Here is an 11213-nt window from a genome sequence, read left to right as displayed (position 1 = left end):
ATCGATTAATGCATGCTAGCTAGCTAGCTAGTGGTTTAATAATGTAATGTTTTAATTTTCCTAGATCGAGTTTCTTTAATTTTGTATAATTAATTTTTTCTCTCTCTTCTTTTTTTTTTTACAAAAAAAAAACAGATGAATCGATATTGTTTGGTTGGAAAATTATTATTATTGTCAATTTTTCATCATGTACTGGTTGCTTTCTATAAATTAAAACGAGTTTCGAGTTTTGGTGGAGTAGAGACAGAGACTGGCAAAAGAAAGCTATATACTATGAATTAATGGATCGGAGGGGGTGGTGATCCCAAGTAGAGAGTGACGGATAAAAACAAGATAATGAATTGTAGGGATTTGGGAATAGGGAAAAGTTGCATACTTTTATCTTTTCTTTATTCTTTGATGCAATATAACTTTGCTAATTATAATATTTGAGTAATTTTTATCCAACTTATTATAATGTCATTTTCTACTTTAAGCTTTGTATTTTCAAATTCTTCATGGGGATAAGTTCGTATTCATGAAGACCAATCTTCAGCTACCATATTAATATCCTAATGTTTTGGGACCATTATATTGATTTAATTTTATATACAGGCCTTTTGGATACTGCCTTGACTCAGGCCAACACAAACCAAGCTAGCTATCGAATTGAATGATTTTTTGTTCTCACACTAAATAATATATAAACATATTATAGGATGAAATTATAAAATAAATGGTGTTTTTTTTAGTTCTAAACAAAAATGGTGTTTTTTTTTTTGTTTTAAAACTCTTATTAAAAATTATTTTATATATTACTTTAGTCTAGGTAGATTGAATAAAGTACTCGCTAGCTCAATGAACATTATATATAATTAAATATATATTATAGTTTATGAAATAACATAAATACTTGCTAAAAATTAGTTTGTGAATACCTAGTTGTTTTTATTTAGTTTTAGGTTACAATATGTCATTTGTTATGTCTTATGTGTGCAAACATGCATTCTACGTATTAATGTTTTTTTAAACAAAAAAGAGTTTAAAATATTTATCATTGATTTTAAAGCTAGCATGCAATGTGTTGCATGCCTTGATATAAAAAAAATTAATTGAATTCACATCATTCTTTTGATTTGAATCAAATGTGCACACACGTCAATTACCAACTGCCAAAATGAATTAATTTTGTATTTAATATCAAAATAAAATTATATATACTATTAATACACATAAATTTTATTGTATAATTGAACATATTATTTTAAAATCAAATATAAATATTTATATATTTAAAAAATTATGTAAATTCTTTTTTTTTCTTGAAATTCGGTTCTTTTTTAATTAAAAAAACATACTTTATCATAATTTGTTAACTTTATTTCAATTTTATTTTGATTAGTTTTTAAATTTTTTATTAAAAAATCTATTTAATAAAAATATATTTTCATCTATAAATTACTTTTCTTGTGTATCATATATTAACAATATATGAGTGCTAAATATTTTTCAATATACGAGTGCTAAATATTATTATTAAAGAAAGGATTTTAAAAAATAATAAGCAAATTAATTTTTTAAAGTAAAAATGAGTTTATTGGTATATTAACTTGTCTATTTTTTGGTTATAATCCATTAACTTTTCAAAGTTTGATTTTAGCACAATATTTTTTAATTTTCGGTTATTTTGGTCCAATTGCCGACGTTTCAGTTTGATATGTCATCATTTTCTACCACGTCATCATTTTTCGATGTCACGTAAGCAATTGGACCAAAATAGTAAAAAACTAAAAATTAGCGTAACAATACCAAACTTTGAACAGTCAATGGATCAAAGCAAAAAATATAAAAAAGTTCATAGAATAAAAATTTATTTTACTTATAGGCTCGACCGAAGGACACGACATTGATATTAATTTTTAATATCAATCCAAATCTTAACCGTTTATTTGGAATGAGAGAAAAAAATAAGATTTGAAGGGATTTAGAATTAGAAATTTCATTTCGAGTGTTTCTCCCCCTATTTCAATACCATTAAATCACGTATAACCCTTATATTTTTATGAAAATTGACATGTGTGTTAATGATCCAATGATTGACATTTGACCACATCATGGGGGGAGAAGTACTCCAGGTGTAACATAGAATAATCCATTTTTGTAAATGAGATTGATATTGGTGATATTTTTTTAACTAAATGAAATCTTTGTCAAATTGAAGAGATTTCATGGATTTCAAATGTAGATAACATAAAAATAATATTTAAATATTAATTTTATATACATAAATCATAATTTATTTTTTTTGAAACCAAATCTTAAATTTTTTAAAACTTAATAAAATGTGATATTGCTAAAATTATTTTTAAAATTCATTTAGTGACTAGTGATATACAATTTTTTGATAAATTTATATAAAAATCAAATAAAAATATTGTATACTTAAAAATTTCTATTAATATTAAAAAAACTTCGTTGTTTTAATGTAAAGTTTAATTTATTAAATTTTAATAAAAATTCCTTAATAATATTTTTTCAATTATAAAAAATACTATTATTTTTAATACAAAAGTTTTATTAAAGTTTGATCGAAATTTCATAATGATTTTTTCCATTCTTAAAAATAATATTTAATAACGATATGAGTTTTTTTTTGTTATTTTAAATATAATTTTTTCTTTATTATGAAAATTAAATGAATGTTTATAAAAATGTTATTGATGAAATATATTTAAAATAAGTGAAGTATAATATTTTTATATTAAATAATATCATATTTATCTGTCAAATCCAATTTTTAAATCACATTTTAGCAATACAATTATCCAAACATCACAATGGAATTCTAATACATGATTTAAAATCTACTTCCAATTCCAAATTTTATTCCAAACATCACAATGGAATTCTAATACATGATTTAAAATCTACTTCCAATTCCAAATTTTATTTTCAATTCAACCATGTTAATTTATTTTTATTTATGTTTATGTTTATATTTATATTTATTTAAATTATAATATAAAATAAATGAAATATAACACGTGTGGGTTGTGTATTGCTGCTTCAGCAAAGAGCTTGTTAGGGTTGAGTCGATGCTACCCGTAGGATAGTGCCCTGCGTAGGATAGTGCCCTGCGGATGATGTGACGGTTCATGCTTGGTTAAAATCAGTGGGCTCAACGTGGGATTCATTGATTTTGACCAATTATGGGGTTAAATGTCATCCGACGAATAATGCCCTGCGGGTAACATGAACTACTGCGGGTAACATGAACTAAACCGCCTGTTAGTTCGACAAAGGACGGGCCCAATCCACATGACCCAAGTGATAGGCCCGATTTACTTTGTTTCTCTAAACGACGTCGTGCGATGAATTTATCTCACTGCAGAAGAGAGAAGTAACAAGAAAACATCAATTGAAAAGGAAAGCAAGACAACTATCTCCGTTGCCGCCGATCTTTTCTCGATGCACAAGCGCTCAGCAATTCTCCCATGTCACCCGATCGCGTATGCGTACAGCTGTATGTCCCCTCTAATTAGGTCTTTGTTTTCGACGATTTGGAACGGATTGAGAGAAATCAAGGCGTAGTATTTCCAATTTTTGTTCTTTGCACTTCTGAGTTTTTTCTTTTTATTTTTTTGGCGGGGTGTTAAATTATTTGTGGTTGACGTACGTGACATTGTTACCTTGAGTTAGTGAAAAATTCCGGGGTCTTTTTTTCGGTGTATGAAGATTTGGTGTTTTCCTTTTAAATGCTTTGGAGTAGAAGACGAAGAGGATAATCAAATTGATGCTGCTACGAATACGATATACTTTTTTGGTGTTGAAAAGGGGACAGGGCCGATGAAGGAGAACTGGAACGAGCAAATGGCGAACGATGACTCTGAATTAGGGTTTTGGCCACCTTTAGGGAATGTCGGTGATGGTGACGAGGGAGAGGGGTTAGGGCTAGGGTTACGGGTGACCGATGCCATAGGAAGAGAGAATAATGGCATGTTACATCTCGAAGGTGATATCGGTGAGAGAGGTGAAGATTTCTTTAAGTGGGTGAACGATATGGAGTCGAGATATACTTCTAGTGGTGGCATCGGAAGTCAAGTGGACGTTAATTTGAAATTAGGGTTTAATGGCGAGCCTTCTTCTTCTTCATCTTCAGCTGCGGATATGGGCACAGAGAAATATAATCGCGATTTGCCAAATAAACGGCCAAAATTTCATTCTTTTGCTCTGTGAGACCTCTCTCTCTCTCTCTCTCTCTCTCTCTCTCTCTCTACATGTGTGTGTTCGCCTGTGCCTGTGTTTTCAATACTGAATAGTATTATGTTTTTCGATCACCTTTGATTAGCTTGTCTGCGCATGGTAATTACTAATTTTTTACATTTTTTAAAATTTTAATACAATATTTTGTGACCGTTTTTGTATTAGGTTGTAAACTCCCTCTACAGATGTAAATTTTGGTCCCAATTAAAAAGAGATTCCTACAAATAACTCAGTTGTGTGATCTTTGTACACGCAGATTTGAATCTTTAGCAGCCGTTACCTTATTGAGAATGTCATTGGTTTGCTCTTACTTAGTCTGTATTAGGCATGGCGAGGACATGCAGGAATAGAAGCCTTTTAATTGTTCTGCAGTTTGGCTACTATATGTTTTTGGTTGCTTCATAAGATATCAGTGATTTTTTACTCATGGTCTGTGTCCTTGTACGGACTGTGTCCTCATCCACACTTTTCTTGTTAAAATTTAAATTTTCTTTTATCACAGTTATCTGTGTCTACAATCCTTTTTCAGTATATTTTATGTATTAACTTGTAGCCACCTGATTGTGAGACAGCAAGTTTAAAATATTTCTGTGATACAAGTAGCTGCCATTCTGTGTTGGATATCTGGGCATATCTGAGTACACATTTTTTTCTGAATTATTAAATTTCTTGTCAACGGTTGGCGTCATTCTGTCTTCCACGTGGATCATCTACTTTCTGATTTTTTTAATAAGCATTGATTGTTCATGAATTTCTTTGTTCCTTTTTCAATTTTTGCACGGTTTATCTGGAGTCGATGCGAGTGGCGAATCAATCATTTCCTGTCATCACTGTCCTTAGCTGGATCGTATTAGTCATTTCATGTGAATCATGTGATTCTGTATTAAGTTAACAATTTTAGTCCTACCATAAACTTTTGTCTTGCAGGGATTGGGACTCGAATTTGGGGAATGAAATGCATTACCTTGCTCCTGTGCATGAGAATGTTGGCGATGAAAATTTGTATGATTTAAGTGGTGCATCTGAGAACGCTGCAAATGATCTCGATCCCTTAAAAATGGATTATTTAGAGGTTCGAATGGATCTTACCGACGACTTACTGCATATGGTATGTATTATAAATGAACCGAAGGAAAGTAAATTTATTTTCCTCTGTTCTGAATGATGAGGTTTAAGTGTTAATGTTTTGTTTTAGGTTTTTTCTTTCTTGGACCAAATTGATCTTTGCCGAGCTGCAATGGTTTGTAGGCAGTGGAAGGATGCAAGTTCTCATGAAGATTTCTGGCGGTATTTGAATTTTGAGAATCAGTTCATATCATTACAACATTGTGAGTTTGTTCCTTATTCCCGTTCCTTATTTGTTAACAGCTTTCGTAAACAAATTTTGAGAAACAGACATATTGAATGATTTCGTGATACAGATCCTCGTAACCTGTTAGCTTAACTTGTTTGGATGTAGCTTTAAAAAATAAGGTTAATTTATTAAGTATGTCTGGTATCCCAATTGCCTGAAACGGCCTTTACAATTGCTCACGAACAATAATAATTATCCTTGTACACTTGATGGATTCTGCTCTGCCGCTCCATGTCTTAATTTTTTTTTATATCAAATGGAAATTGACTTGGATTAGTTTGACGTTTCAGTTGAAAAGATGTGTCAACGATATCCAAATGCTACTGCTGTAAATGTTTATGGTACTCCTGCAATCCATTCACTCGCAATGAAAGCAATCTCTTCATTAAGGTAATATCAATTTGATCATGTTGGATAATTCTTTAATTTTGAGTCCTATATTTTGTTTCCTGATATGATTTATGTGCCTCAGGAATCTTGAGATTTTAACTCTGGGTAAAGGCCAGTTAGGCGAGACTTTTTTCCAAGCCCTAACAGATTGCCACATGTTGAGGAGTTTGACTGTCAATGATACTACTTTGGGTAATGGTATTCAGGAAATACCCCTTTATCATGATACGTTGCTCGATCTTCAGATAGTGAAATGCCGCGTGCTTCGTGTTTCCATCAGGTGATTAAGCAGGGAAACAAATTTTAAATTTAATCGATCTTTTCTATATTATGAACCATGTTTCCTTGTCAGGTGCCCCCTGCTCGAAACCTTGTCTCTGAAACGCAGTAGTATGCCACAGGCTGTTCTCAATTGTCCCCTCTTACGCCAACTTGATATAGCTTCTTGTCACAAGCTCTCAGATGCTGCAATTCGTTCTGCTGCAACGTCATGCCCGCTCTTGGAATCCCTAGATATGTCTAATTGTTCATCTGTCAGTGATGAGACAATACTAGAAATATCTAGGTCCTGTGGGAATCTCCACATTCTTGATGCTTCATACTGCCCAAACATCTCGTTAGAAGTAATATATCTTTTTAAATTTTGTTTATCTATGTTGTGTTTTTTCATATATTTGTTTTCTAACGTTGTGATTCTCCCTGGAAGTCTGTAAGACTGACGATGTTAACAGTTCTTAAGCTTCATAGCTGTGAAGGTGTAACATCAGCTTCAATGGCTGCTATATCTGATTGTCATATGCTAGAGGTTTGACTTAACACTTGTCTTGCGCATTTCATCATTTGTTATTCCATGTTTTGTGAGTAAATTAATCATATATTATCATGTCTTCTGATAGGATTTATATATCCGTTTTAGGTTCTTGAACTTGATAACTGCAGTTTATTGACATCGGTATCTTTGGATCTTCTGCGGTTGCAAACCATAAGGCTTGTACACTGTCGCAAGTATGCCCTCTTGCGCTCTGAATATGAATATCCTTTTTCTCCCAAGATTAAAATTTACTTGCCTCCTTGCAGACTTGTTGATTTAAATTTGAGAAGCAGTGTATTGTCATCCATTACAGTTTCGAATTGCCCTTCTCTTCAGAGAATCAGCATTACCTCGAAGGCCCTTAAAGTATGTAGTTTATTCATGATTGCGGTACAACTTGTTAAATGTGTGCAAGGAAAGTGCCGTGTTCTTAAATATATGTAACTAAATACCTATGTGACAAAGTTTCCTGAATTTTTCTTGCAGAAGTTAGTTTTGCAAAAGCAAGAAAGCTTGACTAGTTTAGTGCTGGAATGCCCTTGCTTGCAAGATGTAGATCTTACTGAATGTGAATCTTTGACGAATTCTATTTGCGAAGTTTTTAGTAGCGGAGGAGGCTGCCCTATGTTGAGATCATTAGTGCTTGATAGCTGCGAGGTTCGTCATTGCAAATTTGCAATTTACTTTTTTCGTGGTTGTATATTTGTAAAACTTAACAATAATCAGCAATAACCTTATATATCAATAAGCTAGTCACACCCCCTTTTTGACAACTCCTCCCTGGTAGGACAACTTATATCATGCCATTCTTCTTACTTTTTGACTATATTTTTGGTTATCCGTGTGGAGCATCGCATGGGTCTGTCTGTCTATTATCAAATTCCCTAGTGTGGATGGATGTGGTAATCTATCTCTCTTTGCGTTTGAATAAGTGCTCAGCTATAATCTTGTCAGTTTTATTTTCAAATTTTATCTTATTTCGTCATCCCTCTTTCTGTAGTTTATGAAACATCCTTTTCAGATCGCCAATTTTTATCTTGTGAGATGTTACGTTTTCTGTATCATGTTACTTTATCTTCATAGTTTGATAAGGTTTTTGTTGTAAACATGATGATCATGTCCAATTGCAACTATTGCTCTGTGCAGAGTTTGACAGCTGTGAGTTTCTACAGTACATCTTTAATCAGTCTTTCGCTTGGTGGTTGCCGATCAATAACCTCTCTTGAACTTAGATGCCCTTGTCTTGAACATGTCTCTTTGGATGGTTGCGATCATCTTGAAAGAGCTTCATTTTCACCTGTAAGTGAACATCTTCCTTATTTTAATCCTTTGTATTGGGCTTAACTCCAGTTTAACCGACTGCTGCTTGTAAGCATACATCTTCCGTACTTTAATCCATTGTATTGGGCTTAACTCCATTTTAACTGACTGCTGCCTGAAAGCATCCTGTGAATTTCCATGGAAAAAATTGATATAGGAAATAGTTTTATTTGTGTTTTATATCTTTTTGCCAGTTTGTCAAGATCTAATACTTATGATTGCTTGCTCAACCGTCTGTCCTGACAATTTTGAAAATTATGGCACTCTGTATTATTTTGCTTAGCATACTTTTGGATTTATCATGATTCTGTCACAGGTCGGTCTTCGGTCCCTGAATCTGGGCATTTGTCCTAAATTAAATGTACTATGTATTGGAGCGACACATATGGTTTCCCTTGAATTGAAGGGTTGTGGCGTGTTGTCTGAGGCATTAATCAATTGCCCTCTTTTGACATGTTTGGATGCATCTTTCTGCAGGTGATTCTACTTGTAATTGTTCAGCCTAGCAACTTTTACCACAACATTGAACTTGATCTTCATGTGTCTTGACTGATTCTTCTTGTACCTGACATGTGCAGCCAACTTGAGGATGACTGCTTGTCTGCGACAGCATCTTCATGTCCTCTCATTGAATCATTGATATTGATGTCGTGTCCTTCTGTTGGCCCTGATGGACTGTTATCCTTGCGCCGCCTTCTAAATTTAACCTACCTAGATTTATCCTACACTTTTTTGGTTAACTTGCAGCCTGTTTTCGACTCCTGTTTGTATTTGAAGGTGATATTTTTCGTCCTATTATTTCTAGTATTTTTCACCATCCGAGAAGGCCCAGCGTCGTTGCTACCCATGCTTAGCCATGGTGCTGACTGATATTATGCTTTTTTCCTCATTGCTGTTGTTTGAAGTTAAGAGTGTTGTGTTTTTATCAATTATCTGAGGGAGTATATATGATCACATGAATTGTATCTGAACATGCTTTGTATTGTTGATTCCTGCTTTATCTAGGTTCTAAAACTGCAAGCCTGCAAGTATCTCGATAACTCATCACTGGAGCCTCTCTATAAAGGCAATGCCCTACCAGCTCTTTGTGAACTGGACTTGTCCTATGGAACGCTCTGCCAGTCAGCAATAGAAGAGCTGCTTGCTTGCTGTACACATTTGACACACATCAGCATGAATGGTTGTGTCAATATGCATGACCTGGATTGGGGCTTTCACAGTGATAAAAGATCTGTAGTTGACACTTTGTATGGGTCGTTTGAGACTCATTCAGAAAATGCCCCCTTCCAAAAAGATCAAACGAACCGTCTACTGCAGAACCTCAATTGCGTTGGTTGTCCAAATATAAGGAAGGTGGTTATTCCTCCTGCAGCTGGATGTTTCCATTTATCTTTGTTAAACCTATCCTTGTCATCAAACTTGAAGGAAGTTGACTTATCATGTTGCAATTTGTTCTTTCTCAACTTGAGGTAGGGTATCCAACTTTATTTTGTTGCGCCGGGTTTGACCCCAAACATCATTATCGCTTCGTTTGATAACTTTTGTCATCGTGTTTTCTTGTTCAGCAATTGTAACTCGTTGGAAATTTTGAAGCTCGACTGTCCTCGATTAACCAGTCTTTTTCTTCAGGTACATTTCATGTAATTCTACAGCCATTGTAATAAATATAGCTCAATGGCAGTTAACTAAGTTTATGCTTTGTTTGTGCATATAACATCGATTAGTCTTGTAACATTGACGAGGAAGCTGTTGAAGCTGCAATAAAACAGTGTATCATGCTGGAGACACTTGATGTCCGCTTCTGTTCCAAGGTTGGAGAATTTCATGCTTGATCATTTTGGTATTGTTATTTTCCATTTCCAGGTGAACTCTGAGATGATGATTTTTTTGTGCTCTCAACAGATATCTTCATCGAGCATGGGAACATTTCGTGCAGCATGCCCGAGTTTAAAACGAATCTTCAGCAGCTTAGCGACAATGTGATGATCATTCGATCATTATTTGCATTAGTAGGCAACAAATAGTGTTTGCATTGGTGAATTAACTTCCGCATGACTGTATGGAAGTATCAGATCTTGGTTGCAAGAAGTATTCTGACTTATTTTCTTGGATACATTTCCTTTTGATGTCAACCAAATGCATAATCATTAAAGGTTCCCAAATCTACTTCTTTGCTTAACCAACGTGTCTACAAATTGAAAATTTGATTTACCACAGTTTGAATGTGTTGTATGTTGATGGCGAACGAACGTGTTCGAAATAGTAGGTCATTAATCTTCGTTTATAAAATATTGTTGCCATGGTACGTGCTGATGAGTTTAATATCAATTTTAACCCGTTTGAATTGAACCGTGTGCTCGATTATTTTGTATTTTAAGGCCATATGTTATTATTTTATATCTCGTTTTTTTTATTTTTTAAAATGAAAGGGTTTTCGTTTACGTGACACAGATAACAAATCTGTTATGCCTTGTGAATGAATATGCAAACATCTCGGAATCATTCTCAGAATGGTTTTGTTGTTGTTTGGAAAGATGCTCTTCAAAGGAAATGTGCACTATCTCCATGATCCTATGGGGTATTTGGAAAAGCCGAAATGAGAAGCTATGGAACGGAATTGTTAACTCGGCAAGCGTCACCATCTCTTTAGCATATGATTTGCTCCAGCAATGGATAAATGTCCAATCATTTTCTCAAGACCCACAGGTTTCGTCCTATGCACCAAAGGAAGTCCTTAGTTGGCAACGTCCACCATCTGGATACTTGAAATGCAATATTGATGCTGCCATATTCAAGGAAGAAAATATATTTGGGGTTGCAGCAGTAATACGAGACTTAAATGGAGATTTTATGGTGTGTAGAATGCATAAATACAATGGACATATTGAGGTCCGAGAAGCTGAGGCGAAGACGCTGTATGACGTCTTAAATTGGGTCATCTCACTGGAATTGCAACGTATCATATTTGAATCAGATTCCAAATTTGTGGTAGATGCCACATTGTCAACAATTTGATGGATCGCAGCGAATTTGAAACAATTATTGAAGAATGTCAGCACCATCCTTTTACAGAAAAGAACTTATAAAGTTCAGTTT

General features: G+C 33.8%; 2 protein-coding genes across 2 annotated transcripts; both read left to right on the top strand.

Annotated features, from left to right (window-relative positions):
* The first annotated feature begins 3360 nt into the window (after positions 1 to 3360).
* Positions 3361 to 10360, top strand: LOC140870936 (F-box/LRR-repeat protein 15). The gene is made up of 17 exons (XM_073273354.1): positions 3361 to 4211; positions 5170 to 5350; positions 5438 to 5570; positions 5887 to 5986; positions 6069 to 6266; positions 6339 to 6609; positions 6693 to 6791; positions 6903 to 6991; positions 7064 to 7163; positions 7284 to 7454; positions 7944 to 8096; positions 8434 to 8594; positions 8696 to 8894; positions 9123 to 9586; positions 9683 to 9746; positions 9842 to 9928; positions 10020 to 10360. The coding sequence occupies exons 1-17, from the start codon at positions 3709 to 3711 to the stop codon at positions 10098 to 10100; spliced, it is 3054 nt and encodes a 1017-aa protein (XP_073129455.1). The 5' UTR covers positions 3361 to 3708; the 3' UTR covers positions 10101 to 10360.
* A 307-nt stretch (positions 10361 to 10667) lies between these two features.
* On the top strand, positions 10668 to 11132 carry LOC140870961 (uncharacterized). The gene has a single exon (XM_073273388.1). The coding sequence runs from the start codon at positions 10668 to 10670 to the stop codon at positions 11130 to 11132; it is 465 nt and encodes a 154-aa protein (XP_073129489.1).
* The last annotated feature ends 81 nt before the right edge of the window (positions 11133 to 11213 follow it).

This window comes from Henckelia pumila, unplaced genomic scaffold (genome assembly GCF_033568475.1).
Source record: "Henckelia pumila isolate YLH828 unplaced genomic scaffold, ASM3356847v2 CTG_298:::fragment_3, whole genome shotgun sequence".
Lineage (NCBI taxonomy): Eukaryota > Viridiplantae > Streptophyta > Magnoliopsida > Lamiales > Gesneriaceae > Henckelia > Henckelia pumila.
Note: the sequence above shows the minus strand (reverse complement) of the source record. Positions and strands in the feature narration are given on the sequence as shown.

Excerpts from the sequence above, each read along its gene's own strand:
- LOC140870936 (XM_073273354.1), top strand. The coding sequence starts at position 3,709 with ATGAAGATTTGGTGTTTTCCTTTTAAATGCTTTGGAGTAGAAGACGAA. Across the intron at positions 5,351-5,437 it reads CCGACGACTTACTGCATATG|GTTTTTTCTTTCTTGGACCA; the intron begins GTATGTATTATA and ends GTTTTGTTTTAG. Across the intron at positions 6,610-6,692 it reads GCCCAAACATCTCGTTAGAA|TCTGTAAGACTGACGATGTT; the intron begins GTAATATATCTT and ends TCTCCCTGGAAG.
- LOC140870961 (XM_073273388.1), top strand. The coding sequence starts at position 10,668 with ATGTGCACTATCTCCATGATCCTATGGGGTATTTGGAAAAGCCGAAAT.